At 36.5% G+C, this 24,281-nt stretch overlaps 1 protein-coding gene across 2 annotated transcripts; it reads right to left on the bottom strand.

Moving 5' to 3' along the window:
* Nucleotides 1–2,010: 2,010 nt before the first annotated feature.
* tbata (thymus, brain and testes associated) lies at nucleotides 2,011–24,270 on the bottom strand. 2 transcript variants are annotated; one of them, XM_085416615.1, is made up of 9 exons: nucleotides 24,134–24,270; nucleotides 11,826–12,044; nucleotides 8,641–8,805; nucleotides 8,435–8,523; nucleotides 8,018–8,167; nucleotides 7,571–7,652; nucleotides 6,338–6,503; nucleotides 6,208–6,248; nucleotides 2,011–5,614 (listed from the first exon to the last, which is right to left on the bottom strand). In XM_085416615.1, exons 2-9 carry the CDS (start codon nucleotides 12,016–12,018, stop codon nucleotides 5,526–5,528), a joined length of 975 nt encoding a protein of 324 aa, XP_085272741.1. In that variant the 5' UTR covers nucleotides 12,019–12,044; nucleotides 24,134–24,270; the 3' UTR covers nucleotides 2,011–5,525. The 2 variants fall into 2 exon arrangements, with proteins under 2 accessions (XP_085272741.1, XP_085272740.1); XM_085416614.1 differs by lacking the exon at nucleotides 24,134–24,270 and adding an exon at nucleotides 19,634–19,770.
* Nucleotides 24,271–24,281: the final 11 nt, after the last annotated feature.

Genomic DNA, 24,281 nt, shown 5'->3' with positions numbered 1-24,281 from the left:
AAATGCTGAACTTCTCCCGTTGACCAGGCCAGCAACCTCAAACTGCAGTCACACCGCCAGGGAAGAAACGTAAGGTATGTGGTTGTAAATTGCATGGATGACCTCCGAAAACATCCAAAAACTTTGTTTTCAAGATTGGCCTTCATCACAATTTGTGTGCTATGCCAGAAAACTATGTCATTCAGATACTTTTTGACCATGAAGCGATGCTCAAAGGTCTCTTTTGGCACAGTTTATTATTTTACACACGTATTTTCATGATAGATACATAAATGGTCAGTCTGCACATAAGACCTGTACTTACCAACCAACCAGTACTTTCAATCCTCAGGTCAAAGGGTTTTTTTGTTAGTTTTTTCTATTTTTTGTCTTGTCATGCATATTGAAGAACAAAGGTAAATTTTAGAAAACAGAACATTATGGCACAAAAACAGCTTGATAAGAACAAAACAAGACTCACCAGTGGTAACTATGGCAACATATTGGTATGGCTTTATAGCAGTGATTTATGCAAACATTAGTTGCACTGTTTATTTTGAAGCCTTTGTTCCACTTTCCTAGCTCTCGAATTTTAATATAATAAAAGGAAGCTGAAGTTAGATTTTCTGAGTGTCTTCTTACATTCATGTGTTCCATTTTTTGATCCCATTAGAATTGCTTTGAAATAATTTTGAAGCCACTGTTCTGCGTGGTTATGGCTGGTCTGTTTCAGTCAGGATACATCCACAAAGAGACACGTCTCCTTTTCATGAAACTCATATACAGTTAGGTTTTTTTTCTCTTTCATTTTTCCATTGTGCATCACTGCAGAAGATTTTGAAAATATTAGGCTGCGAACGAAGTGCGACTTCCAGCTTTAATAAGGGGTTTAACAAAGATTTTAAATGTACTTTTTAGGAATTACAAATGTTTTTATACACTGTCTTCCATTTTTAGAGGCTCCGAAACATTTGGACAAACTAATAATTTTTAACAGAAAAATTGTTCCTAATATTTATAACAAATTTAAGAGGAAAATACTTTGAAATATTTTGAAATCAGTGACTAAAATGTGGAACAAATACTGCGGTTCCTCCCTTGAGATACTCTGTTCAGTTTTGTCTTCAGTAACTGAAAACCAGCTTACATGGGTTGAAATTAGATAAACCGACTGTTCCACTCAAGAATATACCATATTCTATATAACATACCATTTCATTTACCTTGAGGAACATTTGGTTCGCTTTTGCAGTGTTTCCATTTGCACTGGGGAATGAGTGTATTCCACTACAGAATACATGCCCCAAAATGTATTTTGTAACGTATTCCATTATGTTACTCAATGGGAGTAACGTATTCTGAATACTTTGGATTACTTAATATGCTATCATACTTTTTACAACTACATTAATGTACTATTGCTGTGTGATTTATTACTTTTACTGAAGGTTATTCGCCATAGCAATACCAACTAGATTTTTAAATCTTAATATAAAATGAGTAACAGTAGGGTAGACATTAGGTAAGGCTGCACTTTTTGCAGCGATCTCATATAGAAAACTATTCCGTGCGTATATAAAACAGGTCAGCGGCTCCGAACTGTAAAGGCATAAAACCCTAAAGGGACCTCTGGCTAATATATCGGGTTCGTGTCGGGCTTGTAGCCGAAAACTAGCTTTACTTTGTCTGGGTCAACTTTGCTAGCGAGAGACAGAGAGAGGTGTTGAAAGGCTGCTCCAAAGGAACTTGTTGTTTCGGAGGAAAACACGAACACAGCGTACAGTCGAGTCTTAATAGCTTACTTACAACTGGGCTCGTCAGGCACTCTTCTTGGCTGCAGTGGTTATTATTATATTTACATGCTTCCAGCATAGAGCTGCCACCCAGGCAAAAGAAAAATAGAAGAAAAAGTTTATTGTTCTAACAATATACGTTTCACATTTGAACAACATAATATCACATTATTACAATATACATAATTATCAAGTTCGTACAATATGAATATTATATTGTATATTGTATTATATAAGATACCGCTTTAGCAATTTTTAAGCAATAAGTGTGATTGTACAGGATTTTGTTAGAGCCTTTCTTTTTCTGCCAAAAAGAGAATGCAAATATCCCAGCTGTTATTTTTGAATTTAAACATGCACTTAATCTCCAGCCTACTGCTGTCAATCATATGTAGCAAAAGATCAATATGGCTAAAAATTCAGCCAGGGACTTGGCCCCAGGAATGGCATTAAGGATTTTTAGTCAGGTTTAGACTGAAATATAACTCAATGACTATAGGGCAGGTTACTGAAAAATGTACAGTAATACAGATGTTGACTGAACTGACTTCTCCCTTTCAGCTGGCCAGCTTTTTTACTTACTCTGTAAAAAGAAATCTACAAATTGTTTTGGGAATTTATAATAAAAATATTATAAATGATCTTTTAATCTACTTGTGAATTTGTTGAACCTTATTTTAATGTGGCACTCGGTTTGGAGCAGAAAGTGACCATCCTCTGGAGCATAGTCAGAGACTCTGTAGAGATGAGCAATGTAATAAATCACTTTGACAGCATGCAAAAGTGTCCTTGAGTCTGTGTTTAGCAATAGTAGAAATTCTCATCATGCTACATAATTTAAAGTGTTGATGCAGATTTATGTCACTGCTCGTGTCTCGTGTCTCTCCTTGTGTCTCCCCAGTCTGTAGTCTTATTCGTGTCTACATGTTCCATGTTGTCAAGCTTGTGTTGTCTTGTCAAAGTCCCATTTTGAAGAGTAGTGTTTCTATGTTCAGTGTGTTTAGTTTTACTTCCCTGTGGTGTCAGGTTCATTTGTATCAGCGGTGTTTCTCCAGGTGTTTCCACTTCCCTCATTACCCTCCTGTGTATTTAAGTCCTCTGTCTCCTTCTGTTCAGTGTTGCTTTATCTGTCCAACTTGCTTCATGTGACCTTAGGTCTCAGGATTTTCTTAGCTGCTGTTCAGGTTCATGTTTAGATTACTTCACGCTAAAGTTTTACATGTACCTGTTCAGCTTCATGTTCTCGTTTTTATGTTTAGTTTAGCTGTCCCCAGTTTAGTTTAGTTTTGGTTATGCCCCTGTTCGCCTTGTCTTGTTTTCTTTTCTTGTATTCAGCCTAATAAATGGCTCGGTTTGTGTTACACTTAGTTTTTCTTTCTTCCATGTCCACTTTGCAAACACACCGGCCGCCCGGCCGTAACAGGTAGGTTAAAAATTGGTCTTTTTAACCTACTAAGTACTGAAACTGCAGGGGGGGTTTTGCTTTGTTTTTTGTTTTTATTTGAACTATTTGACCATCAAATTGTCACTACTTATTAATCAAGAGTTTTTAATCACTGTGACTTTACACTGAGCTGCAAACTGCTCTGGTGTGTTTTCAAAACACAATTATTTTTCTTCTGCCCCTTGGCTGCCTCCAAAAGTTAATTTCTGAACAAAGGCAGTCCTGATGGAATCCAGTGTTAGTTCGTAACAGATGTGAGTTATTGCTGTTATTGAAGACCAAACTCTCACTTCAGGCGTACAGGGACCAAAAAACCTGTAATGTGCCCTATGCCTCCTACTCTTGAATCATCCTCACAAAGGTGACTTCTTGAAGTCTATACATCATATGGTTGAGCTAATTCTCACCTACCCCAGAGCATCCTTGAGAGGGTAAAGAGCTTTTCCAGTTTAACACAATCATGAAGGAAGCAACACTTTCATTCCTGAATCACAGTTTTGACAAACAGGCAGGCTAAACTCCAATAACTATGATCTCCCTAAGGTTGGAACACACTGTCTGCTCCTTATTGTTAAATATATAAATAGACATACACTCATCAGCCACTTTGTTAGGTTGGTCCACACTGGTCAGATAAGGTGTTAGTAATGCCATTGTCTTCGAGGATTAAATTAAAGGTTAAATCACATGTCGGAGTGACTTAATTACACAAATTGATCTTTGAAGTAATTCTGGAAGCAATATGAAACCTAAATTGAAAAAACATTTAATCTGTTAGCTGCATAAACTAAAAAAAAAAAAAAAAGGCTTTGCAGGTTGGGGATCTATTTTCTTCTTTTCTTAACTTTTTGTTGTTGTTTTTTTCCCTGTGCTGTTACAGTTAGGTTTATAACAGATGAAAAACAAAATTAAGGCAACAGGGAGTACTTTGTTGGTTGCTAATGGTTTCAGAAAACATTATGAAAGATTTTATAATGGGCTTCATTACACACAAAAACTTGTAAACATGACAAAATGCAGGCATTCACCACACAGCGTCAATAATGCCTTAGGGGGCAATATTCTTGCGCATGTAGTGTTTGGTAGACACAAAGAAGAGAGAAAGCAGCGGCACTGAGCTGCAATGGTGAATGTGAAAACTCTGACTTCTTAGAGCTTCTGAAATTTACTTTCTTCAAAGTCCTTGGTTGAAAAGGAAAAGCATGGCATCTATGTTAGTTTTAAAAGAAGAGATATAGAAGAAAGGCTGGTTCAGGACAGAAAATCTTACATAGCATAAACTGTTAAAAGTATTCACTATCATATCTATATGTCATAATTTTTGTTGACCAGTTTATGACTCGATTGCCTTTTTCTTTTTTTTTTGCTGCAAAAAAATAAAATAAAAACAGTTGATAGTTTTGTATATCACTTAAATGTATTGGCCTACACATTAGCGGATAATTTAAAAGGAATGCAGTACATTATGTAGCGTAATATATATTAAGGGCTAAAATTATGATAATAATGACTTAGTCATAGGAGTAGTTGTAAAAGATCTTTGCACATTAATGCAGCAATAAATATTTTGGTATATATAAAATTACAGGCACACTTATCAAATAGGTACTTTTATTTTTCATAAATGAACTGATTTATTCATGAGCTGTTGCTTGTTTCTTACTTCATCTGTTAAGCAGAACCTGACTCTGGCTTGATTTTCATTGTTTGTTTCTCTAACAGTCTTCATTGTTCTGCTCTTGATTCTCTTCCATGCTGCAGTAGAAATATATACAGTAAGATACTAAAATAAGACTGAAGCTTTTAGTATAAGTTAAAACTCACATTATTTTGTCTGGCCACTCCTATATGTTTATATGTTTTATATATAAAATCAGGATAGCTAGGGTAAGCTCTTTGACTTTTTTCAAAAAGAAGAAGATAATTTCTGCTATATCTCCATTTATCGAGGTTTGCCACCCTGCCAAAAGTAAACATAATTGTTATTCTTTACACAGACATTTCCTTTTTTATTGCTTTATTTGAAAAGTAAAATAGGAAAAACTGATCAAATCTTCAGATTACTAAATTTATATATATATTATTTATTAAATGTTGCTTCAATCAGTTTCTAACCATGATACCTTTGAAAGCTAATAAGCAATTATGTAACAGTATCCACAATTATTACACTGCACAATCACATCTACAGCATATAATCCTATTGATTAACAAATGAAAATAAAGATAAGCTAACTAGGTATTAGGCTACATTTCTCATAGCACAGAAATAATACAATATAGCTAGTTTCTAGGAAGATTATTGAGCTCTATGCATTATCCCCCTCCTGAAGTGAAGGAACCTGAACACTTTCGGCCTCTGAATGGACTGCCAGGACTTCTGCATCACCAATCCGCTCTGCAAAGAACACTCATGTCAGATTCATGCTAAGAGAGTAATTTTCCACATACTACAGATCCACATATCAAAAAAAGTGGAAACTAATTATGTTACACAGCTGTTTTCTGAATTTATTGGTTCTGACTCACAGCAGATTTTAAATTTGCTCTTATTTGAGCTGCTCAATATTAATATGAATAATTGGATCCCTTCTAAAATGCATTACTTATTTCCGCAAATGCCTTTCCGTTAGTTCTGCTTTAAATAGGGCATTATTTTTTAACTTTCACAAAAAGGAATCATTTAAAGAAGCCTAAGTCAATCAAGACAAAATCACTGGAGGAAAAGGAGCATTTATAAGAAGAGGCTGGCTGAGGATGTCAGTCCAAAAAACTCATGCCAGCAAAAGAAGCTCAGAGAAGAGCTGCCATTCAAGCCAAGGACAGACATAAACAGTGTGGCTTAGGGTGGCTTTGTAAAATGTAAAGGCCAAGCTGTATATTAAATATACTCCGAAAGACAAGAAAAATTAAACTGTGCAAAACTTTACATGTTAAAATCATTTTTAAAAATACATACGTAACAGAGAAAGTCAAGCATAATCAAATTACCTGGTTTTTCATCAATGGCAGTTTGATTGACTTGGTGTGAACTGTGGAAGTGAATAAACAAGATTAAAACACATTTAGCTTGAAACATTTCTGTGCCAAAAAAGGGCAAAATCTGACACTTCACTCTAACCTCCTCCTGTGTGGTTTTCCCCATGGCTGCTCAAATGATGCTGCATACACAGACGGAGACGCTCCTGGATGAAACGGCTGTAGCTGCTGGAAGTTCCGCTGGTTATGGACAGAGAGGTCGACACCGTCCAGAGCTTGTCTGATCATCCCCATCACCAGATCTTTTTCTGCAGTTGATCAACAGTACAACAAGAGTAAAAACAAAATTTAAATATTTACCGTAAAAGTGAATTAAGGTAATTCTATAACCATTATTTTTGTGCTGTCTCCTGCCCCACCCTGAGCCTGGTTCTGTCTGAGGTTTCTTCCTGTTTAAAGGGAGTTTTCTCCTTCCCATTGTGGCCAAGTGCTTACTCACACGAGGTCGTCTAATTGTTGGGGTTTTCTCTTCATTATTGTATGGTCCTTACCATATAATATAAAATTCCTTGGGGCAATTATTGTTGTGATGTAACACTATATCAAAAAAAGTAAATTGAATCGAAGAAAAACAATGTATGTACCTTTAAGCACCAGGTGGTTCTGTGTTACAATCTTTTTCAACGGCATTTGAAAGGTTTTTAAAGCTGATCATCAGGCTGGATCATGTGACTCTAAACAATCCCTTTGCTATGCTGCAATAGCCCTAGTCCACCAGAGAGGCTTCCAAATGTACACTGAGCATTTCTTCCCAACTAACTTTCCCTCCACTACTGTATTTAAACATTAGTAATTATTCATCTCTAGCTCTCCTACAGTGTGTCTGTCATCCTGTCTCTCTCTGCTCTCTTTCCCCTCACCCCCCACCGGTCACAGTGGATGGCAGCCCCTCCCTTGATCTCGTTCTGTCAGAAGTATATTCCTGTTAAAACAAGCTTTTTGCCCCTCTCATCAAGTAAATGCTCATAGAGGGTCATGTGATTATTGAAATTATTGGAGTACAGCAGTTTGTGAAATATTCAGACCAGCCCGTCTGGCACCAACAACCATACCATGTTCAATGTTAAATAAATTGCCCAACTCTGATGATGAGATATTGGCATTACTAAGCAGTTAAAGGAGCAACCTAAAAAAGTGGCCAGTGTGCATAGAAAAAATCCAAAGTGACAAATTAATTGCTAAAAAAGTAGGAGGGGGATGCAGTGCCAGACTCTTGAAAGTGCATGTATTAGGAAATGGTTTAAAGAACGCTTATTTATAACTGGAAATGGTAGTGTGCATATCTCTGCTGTGTGTGTGGAATGAGGATTTTTACCTCTTTGGCCTGAAAGAAGAAGCCACTGCTGCACTGTGGAGAGAGAGTCTGTCTGCAGGATCTGACAAAGTATCTCCAAAACCTGACAAGAAAGCGACAGACCGTCACAACAGTAGCTCAGAGATCACATGAAGTTTTATTGAACTTATTAGTGAACTTCTCAAGAAACTTGGTGACAGTGTTTTGCCAGAGGATATTTTTCAGATATCTAATTAAGTGGAACTTTGACCAAAAGCTGTACCCTCTGTGATGTTGGATCTTGCCTTTTTAACCCTTTTTGTTTGTTTGTTTGTTTGTTTGTTTGTTTGTTTGTTTGTTTGTTTGTTTGTTTGTTTGTTTGTTTGTTTGTTTGTTTGTTTGTTTGTTTGTTTGTTTGTTTGTTTGTTTTAACCCAAAAACACCTCATATTATACAGTACAACTCAGGATCAGTTAACCAGTATTTTACCATAAGTTCTTGATCATGGAAGGGTTGAGGATGGCTCATGCGCTGGTATTGAGATTTGCACAGGTAGGACTTGGAGGATGGAGGAATAAGTCTGCCAGTCTGAGCTGAATATTGAGTCTTTCGTCGGACAAACTTTTCCTCTGGTTGTTCCTGCAGTACATGGATACATTTTTCCAGTATGAAATCTTCTTGAGTTAGAAAGAAACTGAAGAACTCTACAAAATTAACTTAAATTAGAAAATATGTAAAAAATAATGTAAAAATGTGAAGGTATTAATAAGTATACTGTCCATATACTGTCACATCCAATCTCTAAATTCCCTTTACCATCAGGCACTGGATAGCCATAATCAAACAAAGGATTTTTTACTGTGTGTCAAGTACTGTAAAAATACATGAGAATTCAATTATTAATACCTCTCTTTTGTTCTTTTGTGTTTGGGAAGTTAGACTGATTTTTGCAGCCATTTCTTTGAGTTCATCTCTCCAGGCATCTGACAATAGTGCTGTGAAAAAAGAAACAATTACAAAACGATTAAAGCCATTACTCAAAATTGGCTTCTTTGGGGGCCATTAGAAAAGACATAAAGACATTTAGGTGTCATATATGTTAGTAGACATACCTGATTTAGTTTTGTCTCCGCAGACTCCATAAAGATTTTGAGCAAGCTGAAAAGCTGGCTCTGCTGCTTTCCTGTTTATGTGGCTCTTGAGAAGTGGATGAGGAAATAACGACGACGTGACACACCAATCATCTCTTACCATGCAAATTGGTCTGCCTGTGAATCCTGTGGGAATGAGAAATGCTCAGTATTCACCCTGCTCACAGAAAAGTGCTTTAGAGGCACAAATCCATCGAAGCAGTACAATTTAAAAAAAAAACTGGAGCCAGCAGAATCCCTGCTGAGAATAAACGTGATGAGTTCATGGGAACCTCAGGGATGTAACCTTCTTTTCTACCAGTAGTGCAGTAAATTTGTCTATTCATGTTACATATTAGCATTCCAGGTGCCCAAACAGCTGCTTGAAATATTTCATATAGAGCAGGTTGTGAAAGAAGGAAGACTTCAAGAATGAAGACCTTGTTAATGGCTTTAGCTCATATATTAACTTTAATTAGCTCTGACAGGTAATCACCTCGAGTCAGAATTAATTAGTACGCAAACAGATTGTTATTCAGTGTGTCCCAGGTAGATTAGATAATAACCTCTAAATTAATGCAGCAAAGAGACTTTGCAGTCTCAAGTTGAAAAGCATTTGGTAATGACAAAGCGAAAATGCTAATTGAGGACAGCAGGATAAGATGTTAACAAAACATTTAAAGGTTTGTAGGAGATACACTCTAAAAACGCTGATGTACTATAGCTAACTTGCAAGACACAAAAAATATCATTTGGTATAGTTTTGTTTGTTTTAATCATATTACATTTGTATTTATGATGCAACTAAATTTTACTTATGAACACGAGCTTATGAAAGAGCCTCACAAACCACTACACACTTCTAACATGTTGTGGGAGAAGTTTGCCTTCAGCACTTTCTGCCAGGCTTTCTAACACATGGTAGACACGGGAAAGGGTTTTACTGAACCTAAATTTGGATGTGTTTTTTTTTTTTCTTTTTCCCAAACCTAACAACCTGGATCAAAGTGGAAAAAGATGAAAATAATAAGCCAGCACTGACTTTAGTTAACAAATACAAACTCCAGTCTCCTGGGTGAAAATATCTTTGAGCAATTATTCCAGCACAGTCTCCTACCTTCATAGACTTTATTACTCCTTACTTTAACTGAATTTCAGTGATGGATGGATACTTTCTTGGACACACTTAATTTGATTCAGTTAAACAGTTATTTGCTATGATTTCTTCAATAAGTTGTTTACTTCTTGTTTGCATAAACAGTGCAAAGCATTACGCTAAATATCACTGACAAATTATATATAGTGTGTCCAATTATCAGGGCAGCTTTAATAAAAGCTGCCTCTCAATGGAAACAAATTTAAAGATAGATAGATAGATAGATAGATAGATAGATAGATAGATAGATAGATAGATAGATAGATAGATAGATAGATAGATAGATAGATAGATAGATAGATAGATAGATAGATAGATAGATAGATAGATAGATAGATAGATAGATAGATAGATAGATAGATAGATAGATAGATAGAATTCAGTTTTATTTATATGGATCACAACAACAGTCCCATTAGGGCTCTTTACTTTGCAATGGAAAGACCTGACAAAAATACACACTGTGCCATAAAAGGCATTTACACCTATGTATGCTAAAAGTGGCAAGTCAATTGTCCATTGTCTAATTGTCCACTGACTCATCAACCAGATACTGTCCACTCCAATAATGAAAACATGGCATGCAAAATTTGAATATACGGTGCACCCATGCACAGTTGTGGTCAGATTACATCCACTGATCACAGGCATAAATTGGTAAGGACTTTAAGTGATTTCTTTGAATCATTCATTCGGGGTGAAATGATTGCACAACATACATATTTGATAATGTTAATAAACTTGAATTAAGTGCACAAAAATCTGGATGATTAAATGTCTAAATTAAATGTTTAAATGCTTAGGGACATTTAACCAGATATAATGAACAAATCATTAAAAGTCGAAACTTACCACAACATTACGTAATAAGTTTGTATAACATTTTGAGCAGTACCGCAGTACAAAACGCCTAATTACCTATGCTTAACAGCAACATGCACCTACAAAAATGCATATATAAAATGGCATGTAGGTAATTTTGTAGACTGGACTAATTCACATGAGGTCCCTTATGTACATTTATACACTAAGTTATCCTATATTAAAATTTTGATATAGTCGCTAAACACAAATAATACTGACAAGGGGAAAACAATCACAATTTGACATTGTTACATCAAAAACTTGTATATTCCATATTTGTTAAATTATTTTATTATTATTGTGATTGTCTTTCACAGTCACGCCCAACCCATCCTCTCTTGCAGTGGTGGGTGTGGCTTAGAAAATCCCAGACAGGCACCCCTGTGTTCCATCCATCCTGTTGGATGCTGCTGTAAGACATACCCACAGACCAGCCTGACCCACTCTTCCCAACCTGACATAACCACTTACCTGCCAGCCTGTCTGACCCACTCTCACCCCACTTGCCAAAGTCACTTACCTTCATAGAGCATTAAAGCGAAGCTCTTAGGAAAGGAGACGAGCCAATTCTGTTTTATAGAGACTTACCTCAACAGCTCTGGCCAAGGAAAAAGAGACACAACTATTTGATAAATGCTGAAGTCATTTACCAGGGCCTGTGTTTGGTTCCTGCTGAACAACTGCTAATAGATTCAAAGACTCCATGTTTTACTGAAGTACCTTGTTGTCATTTTTATTTCAGAATACTTAGCATGAATACTTAATATTTAATTACAATTAAATGATTTTATCATAAGGTGTTTAACTGTTTTAAGTCCATAAATACTAAATCACCTGCAATTTAGTCTGTTGGCAGGTGATTGCAAGGCAACAACATAAATACAACATAATATGAGACATACATAAGAACCTTCAAGAACCTGAGCTGCATCAGGCCCAGTTTTAGCTGAGATTTTTGTGTGTTACAGTTAGATCATTTGAATCAAGATGGGAGCTAGAGTATTGTCTTATGTTTACTTCTTAAAGACGCTTCTTATTTATAGCACCTCAAACACACATGTAAAAAAACATATCTTGGGCTTTATTTGAAAATAATACATTTAATAAAATAAATAGATATCTTCCGCTTGCCCAGCTGTTTGCTCACCTTGAATATGCCTCATCCTGTGTGGATGAGGGTTGTGCCGGGAGAAGAATGAGTGGTGACTCAAGGCACCAAAACATGGACTGCTTTTTGTAAGCGTATTGGTAAATTCAGGAGTGAATGGAAAATGGTTAATCTGAGCAAATTTCCCTTCAGCTGTCATCCCCCTCGATTCCAGGCTGTGTGCTCTCGACATGTCTGGGCTGAAAGCTTTGTCTCAGTCTGTATGAATGAAGGAACAGTTGTTGAGTTAAGTCCTATTTTGAAATAAGGTGACAGAATGTCAAAACCCCAGCATTCAAAACTACTTTGATTGCAAAGTTATGAACATACATGCTAAACATAAATAAATAAATAAACAAAAATCAAGAACTAAGACCATTAGAACCCAAACTTTCCTTTGAAACCCACCTCCCACGCCCTTAAATGTATAACATGAAAATAATTACAACTTTAGCCAGAAAATTGCTCAGAAGAAGCACCCTACCTCTGAAAACAGGCACCAGCTTACAGCCTAAGGTCTGCAGTGCTATGTGGTGTTTTTGTTGCCAAGAAACCTAAACTAAACAAAGGTGTCTGAGCACTGCGACACTGAGCCACTTCATTCAGACACCGTTTTCATATGCAAAGCAGAATATATTCATGCTATTCTGCAGTGATTTATGCAAATCTCAAAGAAAAAAAAGAAAAAAAAAGCACCGCTTAGTTTTTACCACAAAATTGAATTTACTTTCCTACCTTTGACTGTTTTAATGTGGTCTTGCTGTATTGTTCTAGCAAAAAAAACCTATTCGCTTTAGATTCAGATTGCGACGTATACAACCTTCTCAACACTCGTAAATAAAGAACTGCAAGCCAAGGGTCATGTGACCAGATGTAGGCGCAGCAGGAAATCTGACTGCAGGACTATTACTAAAACTAAAACTCTTAGTTTTGCAAATGGAACAATAGCAACTTGTTACATGACAGTTACATTAAAGATCCAACATGAAAGACAAACCACTTGCATTTCTTTAAGTTAAATTATCTTTCATTTCTCTAATAATATTTTATTAGCAGTTCTACTGCACAGTTCTCCCCTGCAGGCAAATCTGTTGCATCTAATAAGACGAGCATCAGATTATTTTACAGTAGCTAGAGAGGCATCCCATGGGCACTGCTTATTGCCAATATTAGACAGCTATGAGAGTTTTCAGCAATCAGTCCCTCCTAAAATCTTGCATTTTTGTTTTATTTCTTGGAAAATAAAACTCATTCTCAGCCAGTGCGGTCTATTAGTGCTGAACATCTTGCATAGCCATAAATAATTAGCAGCCTTCTTTTAAATTCACAGTCTCTTGTATATATGACACGTCTTTTAGAGGTAGAAGTAAGGTAGAGTGAACCTCAAGGCAATACACAATGTGCACAATGCTTATTATTCCTTCCTCTTGTTGTTTGTAGGTGAGGTCATAGCTCTGTGTGCTTTGCTTTGTATTAGCTTAATTTAAACTACTTAGGTGAATATATTGTCAGGTCTTGAGAATGATCCATCAATGGAGTAGTCATTTTGCAGCCTCACTTTTCAATAAACAGTTGAAGAAATGTGATATAACCCAATCCATATCTCAACTGTCAGTGCAAACTGTATTTGGATACGCTTCACTGAACACAGACAATGTGTAGGGGTATTCAGAAACATTAGTGATTCATACCACTGCAAGAACTTTAAGAGAAATACAGCAACCTTTTATTCTCGCCAGGTTACACAGGGCAGCATTTCAACAAAGGCAGTTGAAAATATGTCTAAGCTTCTTCCTGGACTCAGGGTCAACCACATGATCCAGAAGCAGGGTCAAGGTGCTGTTTGATGTCCTTTTCAAGATTGAGTTAGATAAAATAGAATAGGAAGGATACAGAGAGTGTAGGACGTTTTCACAGTAAAGCAGGTGTGAACCTTGATCAAGCGATCCTCATTTATTTAGAATATAAGGCAAAAGACAAATAGTGAATGAGTATGCTTTTCATACACAATGGAAATGTTTTTATATTGACCATATTTATTTATATTACCACTTATATCCTAGCAGTATTTAGGTCACCAGTTGACAGCAGAAATGGCCTGCACGCGTGCATACAGACATATTGATTCTCTGGAGCATTTAATGATATTATGTGTTGCAGATGAGAAAACCATTTGCAATTTTAGATTGACTTACTGTTAAAATGCAGAAACATTCGTCTTTCAGATGGGTGTGTTCATGTTCATGTTACAAACCTAATTCATGTTACGGGAATGTTACCGATCTATATTGTGTTGTGTTATAATGAATGATTTATTTTTGGTTCCTATTACTGTTGCTTTAGTATAAGCTGCATTTTACTGCCAGATTAAGTTAAAGTGCTTTGAACTTAATCTGGCAATAAAATTTTTTAGACTACCTGTTATAAAAACAAGAAAACACCAGGTTTTTTTTAGAAAGCATTCATGAGAATTGTTTAAAACCGAAAACTATTCTTAGTTATCAGACAAATAAGAAAACAAATTTACTTTTTTATGCACAAATTTGAGCTGGCCCACTGAATTTCTGTGAGAAGTCAGAAATTAATCGAGCATAACATTCAACCACTAAAACATTTTTTTATGTTGAGGAATGCCAGTAAAAATGCAAGTAAATAACTGTAATTTGGCACAGCTTGAACATACAGTTGCAGTAACTATTATAGAAACATTAAAAATTAAATTTATTAATTAATTAAAAAATTATATGGCCAACTTATGGCTGAGTATAACAAAAATGTAATCCCAAATAAAATGTCCACCACTGCAACAAATCACTCAGCACAATGCGACACATCACTGCTGTCTAATGTATAGGTTTTGTGTTTGCTTTCCGTCAGATAGAGATGCAGTTCTATGGGTTAATCTCCTGTCTGGTTGGTGGATGGAACTTAATAAAAACTAGATATCCCTCTCTGAAGGTAAGGGCATTCATCATCACAGGCCTCCAATACTTGCTGAGACATCTTTTTTTTATGTAAGTCTGTCCTTGAAATAGTTGAACGAGGGTGTACACCAAACTAGGACTCAAAAATCTAATCAGAAATCTCATTTCTATCGGTGGGTAAAAAGAGTTTATGGTTAACTTCGTGGCGTGAATCCCCAACTGCATGCCTGCATGCTTTGGCTGCCATAAAGAAATATTGCGTAGAGTAATTTAAATAAGCACGTAGTACAAAAATGCTAATGTTAAAGAGTTAAGCTGACTCTTGGAACAAGGATGGAACTTAATAAGGAATGTGGAAGGAAGGAGTTGATCTTTTTCAAAGTGGAAAAGGTAAACAATTTTTCTAAAGAGACGTCTTGGGATACTGTACTTCAAATATAAAGAGTCCCAGGTATAGATTCATAGATTGAATTTTTTATTTCTTTTTTTTTTTTTTGGCTGATTTGCAAACTATGCAGTATTTTATTGCATGTACTGACTTTATGCAGTACTGTGAGCAAATATTTCCCCCTTCCTGATTTGGTTTTCTTTCTGTCGGATGAAATTCCTCCAAAGCAAAATTAGAGTTATTGCCACTTATCACACACACTTTACTCCTACCAACGGTGTCACAACCAGTTATGACATTTAGGGGGCAATTTTTTTTCCCTTAATAAATGACTCAGGAAACTCAGGAAAGGGGGCAAATACTTTTTCACAGAACTGTAGAGAGACATCAATCATCATCTGGTTGGTAAAGTCGTCAAGAGAGCTCAAAGTTATTTTTACATAAATATTCAACAAGTCAGTTAAAAATCCAGTCAGACAAGATTAGAAATGAATCATTAATCAGTATTTGTTTAATCCCTGTCTGGTTTGAATAGGACAGTTGTGTTTTTCTACTGAACCTTGAAAGATAACTGTTGTGGTTAGGCGTAGCTTTGGGTCACGTGGTGTTGGTAATAGTGATAGTGGTTGCTATATCACCTGTTCACGTCCCGAGGGTATTTTTGTGAATGAGTGGGTGATGGGGGAAGTCGAGTTTTGCTGACCGCTCAAGCTTAGAATGTTTTTGATCACTGTTTTTCTACGGATTTTAAGGATTTGATAACAAATAAAGGAGTTTTAACCTGGAACTTTGACTTACGTTTTAAACAGCGGGCGCGTCAACATTATTCCCCTATTCAGCTGCTCGGCGACTCAAAGGCTTGACAGTCACCAATAATAATTTAAAAATCAGTCTGCATTTTATCATCTCCTCATAAGGGCCCAATATTGTCTAGACTAAACACGAAATACTTCTAAATATGTCTTTCTTTTAAAGTGCAAAAATAAGTGAAGGGGGGAAATTATATGTTTTCTCTATTTCAGCTGATTCATTTCACCTTGGTAGAAATTTGTCTTGTCCAACTGTGTTTTTATACTGACCTCTTAACCAACAGCGGGTGTAGTCATTTTCTGTTGACCTGCACATGCAGCTGTGCCGGCGGAGGAAAAACATAACATGTAAGAACTAATATGAGTGTTAGCATTTTTGTTGAAAATGTGAAGAAAAATTACACTGATCTCCTTCTATTTGATCTCCTAGATGATCATTTCTGTAGCCCTTCCTTTCTTCTATTCACACACCTGTAACTCGTGGATGTTTTGTGCCATGCACCGTCATACCCGAAGACTCAGAATATCTATTTTTGCACCTCTTGTTTACAGCATGCTGTGCATCAAAATCTAATTTTCTAAAATTACCTTTTCTCCTGTGCCTTCAGTTAAACAAATTAAGTTGCTGTCCTCAGTGAATGATTTTTTTTCACTTGCATATATATTCACTTGTCAGATACACCTGATCTACTGAACTACTCATTAAGCATCTTATCAGCCAATCACACTGCAGCAATTCAATGTATTTAGGCATGTAGACATTGTCAAGATGACCTGCTGAAGTTCAAACCGAGCATCAGAATGTGGAAGAAAGCAATTTAAGTGACTTTGAACATGGATGTCTGTACCATACAAACTGGTCTGAATATTTCAGAAACTGCTGATTTACTGGGGTTTTCCCAGACGGTTGACTCTGGGCCAAAGCTCAGATGAGTGTGGACAGACTGCTTGGGGCTGATAGGAAGTCATCAGTAACTCAAACAACCACTCGTTATAACCAAAGTATGCAAATGAGCATCAAATGAATGCACAACTCATTCAACCTTGAAGCAGATAAGCTACAACAGCAGAAGAAGAGAAAGAACTGACCCAGCAGCATCAAGTTTGAGGAGATCAATAGTTTCTTCCTCCTCTCTCCACCTTTCTTTCACCCCATCCTTCTTCTTGGGACGTTTTTTTTTTTTTTTTTAAACTCTAATCTAAATACATGTACTGAAATACACAAATAAAATTGCCATAACTTGACCTCATGTTGCCTGCTTCTTTTCTTGTGTGTCTGTGGATGTAAAACAGTAACACACTTTCTGCTCTGTGTCTTTAATTGTAAATAAATGCTATTGTTTTCATTTTAAAATGCAGTGCAAAAAACTTCTGCTCTAAATCTAGAATCATAAATAAATCAGTACACAGCTGTTTCACACCTTAAGGTTCACACTCCCTTGCTACCTACCAGAGTCCTCGAAGAGACAAAAGATTCTTCCTGTGGAGCTGTCTGCTTCCCCCAACTTCCTTACTAGACCCCCACCATTTGTCTTACTGTATGAGTGTGAGACATGTTAAAATCCAGTGGCACCAAGGTATCATACAATAAAATAATGTGATTAACCATGACAATGAGTGAACTACCCTTGTCAGATCTTAGCACAATAGCTCACAGGATGAGCATAAAAGGATGTACAGCTGACAAGTCTGCACCGACTGTGTGATGAAAGGGAGAAAATTTCAAAAGCAATGAAATTTGAAAGTGTAATGTAAAAAACGACTTGATGAGAATTTAGATAAGATGCAGTGTTTTCAGGTTTCATGCATTTAATAAGCTGTCTAATCAATTCTACTCATTTTTCCAGAAAATGTAATTTATTTATTTTTTATTTAATGAACACAACAGAAACTCAGAGAGTTCCTTGATCATCAAAGTAGCAAAAGCCTGCTGAGCTAGTTCCTGCAAACGTTGTTGTAGGAAGTTTGCAATGCCAAACAAAAAACTTTAAAGGTCTTCACCCTGGAAATAAGACAAATAAGACAGGACGCAACAGGCAACCAGTGTCCGATAAATACCCTGTTCACAGTGAAGCTTTTAAGTAAAGCTAATCTAAGAATGTGTTAGTAGTATGAATTCTGTGTGTGTCAGTCTACAAAAATAACAAAAGTACTGAGTGGTGTTCCCTGAGGAGACTAAGCTTACTATAGTGAAACTAAAAATGGTGTTAGATGAAACAAATAAGAACCAAAAAATTTCATTTCAGTTCATTTAAAGCTAATTTAATAAGAGAAACGTGTGAGCAGATCAGAGTAATGCCAGAGAAAAAGTCATCAAGTGATTAGATGACATTGTCTTGAAACCACAAAGATCTGTAAAAAAAGAAAATTGCATCCATCCATCAACAAAATCCATCTAGAATTTCAGGGATATTTCAATGTGGACAAAAGTATTGCATTAAAGTATACTAGTTTCCTGGCAGCTGATTGTGTTTTAGTTTAAAAAAAAATTCTTTACATTACAATTCCCTATTTCTTTTTCAGCACCAAAAAAGTCAGATAAGATTCAAATTCAAATTCAAATTCAAATTTTTATTTGTCACGTACACAGTCATACACAGTACGATATGTAGTGAAATGCTTGGACAACTGCTCGTGACCTAAAGAAAACAAAAAAGGAAAAGGCTATGAATAAGATAGGAAATAAATATGAAAAATTAAAAAGGGTAAATTTAACTAGGAAGGAATAAAATATAAATTAAGGTTAAAAATGAAATAACTGTACAACACAAATTAGAATGAAGGGTAAATTTAACTGGGAAGAATAAGATAAAATATATAAATTAAAGTTGAAAATAAAATAACTGTACAACAAAATACAGGTTTTACTGAGAATGATCCAGTAGAAGAGTGAAGGATGGTATTTATCTTTGAAGTGGATCATTTAAACTGAGGGGGGTTGGGGACAATCAGAGAAAGCTGTGCAGGGGATGCAGGCAAGCAGGCAGACGACAGAAGAGTTGTACCAAGGTTGATCTAACCACAAGAGATTCAAAATAGCTAAGTTTTTTTTTTTAATGAAAAAACTTTAACCACACTTAAATTACAAACCGAATTTCAAATAAAATGTTGTGAAGCTGTGTAAAATACGAATTAAATGAATGGAATAAATTGCAAATCTCATAAAGCCACATTTGAATTACAATGAAACATAGAAAACATATCAAATCTTATCCAATCAGAGATTTGAAAGTTTATTTAAGTAAAGCAAAAAGTTAAAAAAAAATTTAAAAAACACACTAGCATCCCCACAACAACAGTGGATGTGGACTTTTGCTGCAATTCCCAGCTCCTCAGCAGGAAACAGAGGCAGCCAAGAAAGCATTAAAAAAAGACACAAGTGGCTGAGCTGGACAGTGAGTTATGACAATGTTGGCTCAAGGAAGGTGGGAAAGGCTTGTTACGGTCAATCACAGAAGTACAGCCCAAGAATTTAGATTTTCTTGGCATGTGGTCTTAGCATGTTTAGAAAATCTGTCAACAATGGCGCGTATGATTGGTTAGTGTCACAGGGGGGCAAACCGCTGACAGAACAATGAGCACTATGTGACCACGGTAGATCAAGGTTGGGAAAAGGCGTAACAGGCATGCAGGATTAATATAACAACTTTTGCACAAAATGAACAAGGAATGTTTGCTTTCACTTACCTGCCTCTATTCCATTTCATCGCTTTTACCTTCCCACATTGTTTAATTCATCACTCTGGTCGACTAGTTTTCTTGCCTATCATCTGAGAGTCAATCGGTCTCTGTTCTCTGTGCTGTTCTGTCACTTTGGATTTTAGTGTCTCATTCCTGTGAACCGCCTCCCAATCTGGTTGCTTAGAGTTTTCTACCCGTTTCATCACCACCCCATGTTTTACTTCCTACTGCTGTCGGGATTCTCTATTCTGCTTCATCAGTGTCTAGTTGCCAAATAATTTATTGTAATAAATTTCGTTCAGTTCTTTTAAACAATCTCTTCTTACTGTGTTTATGTTTTTCTGTGGCATTATTGGATGGTGGAGATTATAAAAGGCAGAGTTACACTATGCTGTGAAGTTTGTGAAGCTCTGCCCTTACTTTAAACACCCAGGGACAGTAGATGGGCAAGAAAGGAACTCTGTAAAAGCAAAAGCACAGATTGCAAACAGACAGCTCTGTCAGTGGTCTTTGAAAGTCTTTGATTCCTAGAGACCAGTCATCTTGATAACCCTTATGTATTTTCTGCATTTTCGAACTTTGTGTTCAAGGTTGTAAAAAAGATTGTTATTAAAGATAAACGTGTACTTCTAGGAAATGCGTGTAAAGCATGAGGTATTTTTCACCATCACAACAAAACAAGACAAATGTAATATTTGTATGCATTGAACACTTGAACCAAGACCCTGATCTCAAGGCTGTTTCTTTACAAATTAAAGAAGGAGCTCAGGTAAGGCATTTTTATATCTGCCAGTCATAGCCACCTATGTGATTGTTATGTAAAACAAATACATGCTTGTAGCTGTAATATTTGTAGCACTGGGTTAGCATAAACCCCAGAAAGCTTACTAACATCTAAAAAATTTACAATCCACTGCTCATCCTTTTGAACAAGCCCTGTTTCTTACTCACACGTAGTAAAACACAGGTTTTTGTGTTGTGCTGAATGTAGAGGAGCACCTGCACTGTATTTTTAGTTTAGTCTTTCTAAGCTCAGCTTGCCACATGTACCCAACGCTTTCATTTTAGCCTTCACCATTACTCCACCGTGCATGGATGTGTTTTTTTTAATCAGACTATTTATTGGTGCTTGCATCTCTGCTTTTCTATGAATAAAACAAAATCATTACCATCTGGGGATTTAAATTATGCCGGGCTTATATTTTGTCAGCTTTATCTTGTAAACAGCACGACTACATGGATGACTAGTGTGGAAGCAGTTTTTTTTCCCCTAACACCACCAGCAATAACACCATTTTTGATTAGCGTCATTATTGTTCGCTTGCTAGTTGTCCAGTATTTTTTAATAAAAATAAATGACATTGTCATCAGTGCATATAATTAGCATGTTGGCATGCTGAAAAAAATAATAACAATCTAAGATGATGATGATGATCATTAGTACCACCGGATTCAAGTACTATTTTACGTCATATACCATAGGCCTCTAAATGTACCATCCAAATTTATTTTCACCAACTGGCCTAACCCCACGAATGTATAAGGTATTTCTAATATTTCATGTTGTGCAGACCACTATAACACAGCTCAGCAAGTGAAAAAAAGAATAAAAACTCATATTCTTCCTTACACTGAGACTTGAAAATTGCCAAGTAGTGCAGATTTCTTGTTAAAATGATGAGCAGGCTCATCAAAACTCAGCAGTGATGGCTGATGAATGCAGCTCTGAAATTACAGGAGCAGTTATGGGGCAGTTTAATTGGATAAAAGCAAAAAGAGTAGATGCGCTTTTTACACAGCGTGGGGTGGAGTCAGCGGGTGACAACAAAATACATTTGGTTTGAAATCCAGACTTAACGCACAATCTGCTGTACCCATATGGAAAAGAAATAGTAAAAACTTATATGTGATTACTCATGAAAGTGGCCACTTTCATGAGTAAATCATATAAGGCTTACATGATTTACTCATGAAAGTGGCCACTTTCTCATTACTTTCATACATTGTTTTCGTAAGTATCCAAAACATACAAGTTTCATTATATAATTTTTCAAGGGATCTTATATCTGTTTTCACTCTTATATGCTTTACATACAAGTTTCACACAAGACAGATACAAACTTTATAAGATTTATATATATCTTTTCCATATGGGTAACTTAATGGGTTTAATTGAAAATCACAAACAATCTTGTACATTGTCATTCAAATCTCTTTTTATATGACTTTACAGTGAAAAGTCAGGCTGTAACAATCATTTTAGTATTGAAGCAAATTGTGGATCTCAAATCATGCTGCAGATTTTTTTTCCTTTTGACTAAAGACAAAATAAAGTCCTCCTGGCAGCAGTTACACTATTTCCAAAAACACTGAATCACATGTAAAATCATTCAAATCCATATTGAACTGAAAATAGCCCAATAGCATATAAAATGTTAAACCCAAGAAATTATTATTATTTAAATATATACTCATGATATAGATATATTAGGAAAGTTGCGATGGGTGCATGCTTACTACTGTATTACATGGCCTCTTATTTCAAGAATACTCCCATTTGGTAACTGGGGAGAGAAATTGCTGTAATTATGAAGTAAAAATGTTTTTCCATTCTTGCTTGATATATGACTCATTCACAGTTTGGAGATGCCTTGTTCCTCTTTCACTTTATAAGGCGACTATTATGGTTGACATGTCTGTTAGTTATGGCAGTTTTGTACCAGACTTCTTCTTCTTTCAGCTGTTCCCACAGCAGATAATCTGCCTCCATCTCACCCTTGGATCCTCTTCTGTCGCACCAGCCCTCAGCATGTCCTCCTTCACAACATCCATGAATTTTCTCTGTGGCCTTCCTTTTTCTCTCCAGCCTGTCAGTTTCATATTCAACATCCTTTGAACACTAAACCCCTTTATCCTCCTTTGCACATGTCCAAATCATCTAAATTTTGTCTCTGTCCTTTCTGGTCACAAAAAAACTAAAAATGAACTTTAGTTTTGCTACCCCCAGCTTTGCCTCCTGTCTTTCTATTAGTGCCACCATACATCAGGTCTCATTATTATCTTGTAAACCTTCCCTTTCACTCTTGCTGCTATATGTCTGTCACAAATCGCCCCTGACAGTCATCTCCATCCACTCCACCCTGCCTTCACTCTCTTCTTTACTACTCTTGTACACTTGGATGGTTAACCACAGGTATTTAAACTCATCCACCTCCTTGCTACCTGGTTGCATCTTCACCTTCACAAACACATTTTGTTTTGCTTCTCCTGGCTTCATTCCCTTTCTCAACAGAGCATGCAGTACCTCCAACTCGCCTGGCTCTCTTTCACCTCCTCCCTAAACTCAGTACTGCTCACAATGCTTTCTGCAAGCATCATAGTCCATAGACACTCATGCCCTTGATGTTCGCAGACAGTATTGTGGTCTGTGAGCTAGATTGCTGTTTTATGTCCAAAAGGTTGTCTTGCTGAAATAAGCCTGACCTTCCATGAAAAGATGTTAGCTAGATAGCAGCACATATTGCTCCCACATCTGTATTTATTTTTCGCTATTAATGGGACATTCTGGGATGTACAAGTGTCATCCGCACTGATGCACCCTAACTTACTGGCTCAGGAAGTGTCTAATGACAGTCCTGCTCCCTCTTTAGCCTGGAGGAAGCATGAATTTTAAATTTTGATCCATTAGAATGTCTTATCACTTCCCCTCAGTCAATCTTGAGTAGAGATTACAATTGTGAATGCAGTGGTAAACTGTGTTTACAGACAACACTCCTCAGAAGTGTGCTTTAGGAGATACTGTTGTTTCCACTCAGCTATGTTTGTCTCCTATGCACTGCTGTCTGAAGAGCTCACTGATAACAGCTATTCAACAATGTTTTTGTCTCTTTTCCTTGCTTCCAGAGATTTTTTGTAACTGTCCATTATTTTTAATGGCTTGTAACGTAAGTAATATATGCTGGTCTTCTTTGCAGTCTTATGGCTGCTATTTTCTCAGGCAGTCTTTGTGAGTGGTGAGACGTATTTACTTTTAAAAGACTCCAGAAGCAACAAATGGTTTGCTCCATCCCCAAACGCCTTTACTATGTTGTGAAGAAAAACACATGCATGTGATGCAAGACCGTGTTAAAGTTTTTTGAAATCTTTTTCTGACATCAAATTTCCAAAGCAATACAGTTTTTCTCAATGAATGTGTTGGCTTTGAACTATTTTCAAGCAAATATGGGGTTTCACTGAATTGCAAATGACTGTACTAGTTTGCTTCATGGAGTTGCCAAAATGGTTTGAAAAATGTCCAGTTAATTTTCTTAATTAGCACCCTGCATGGAGTGTTAACTAAAAAGAGAAAGTTATAGACGGGTTAATTGTTTTAAACTGCGTGTATTTATAGTTTAACAGGACTAAACGATCTAATCTGAGGATAGAGGCATTTAGAGAGCCTATGGTACAACTTCGTCCATTGGCCTGTCACTTTGTCCTCTGACCAGGGCGGGCGCACACACTCACCCGTACGCGCACACGGAGCACTACATAACTGCAGCAGCAGCAACAGCATCGGGGTCTGGTGGATGAACGAGGCGAGGCAGCAACACCCAGATGCGCACCTGTAGGTTAAAAAAGCAGCTTTCCGCTGAGAGCTCCCGCTGATTGATTT

The sequence above is a fragment of the Rhamphochromis longiceps genome, linkage group LG8 (genome assembly GCF_057381845.1).
Source record: "Rhamphochromis longiceps isolate RC_006_pf linkage group LG8, R_longiceps_female_GT1.1, whole genome shotgun sequence".
Taxonomy (NCBI): Eukaryota; Metazoa; Chordata; class Actinopteri; order Cichliformes; family Cichlidae; genus Rhamphochromis; species Rhamphochromis longiceps.
Note: the sequence above shows the minus strand (reverse complement) of the source record. Positions and strands in the feature narration are given on the sequence as shown.

Coding starts and splice junctions, on each gene's coding strand:
- tbata (XM_085416615.1), bottom strand. CDS start 12,018: ATGTCGAGAGCACACAGCCTGGAATCGAGGGGGATGACAGCTGAAGGG. Junction 8,524..8,640: donor CGGAGACAAAACTAAATCAG/GTATGTCTACTA, acceptor CTTTTTTCACAG/CACTATTGTCAGATGCCTGG. Junction 5,615..6,207: donor TGCCATTGATGAAAAACCAG/GTAATTTGATTA, acceptor TGTTCTTTGCAG/AGCGGATTGGTGATGCAGAA.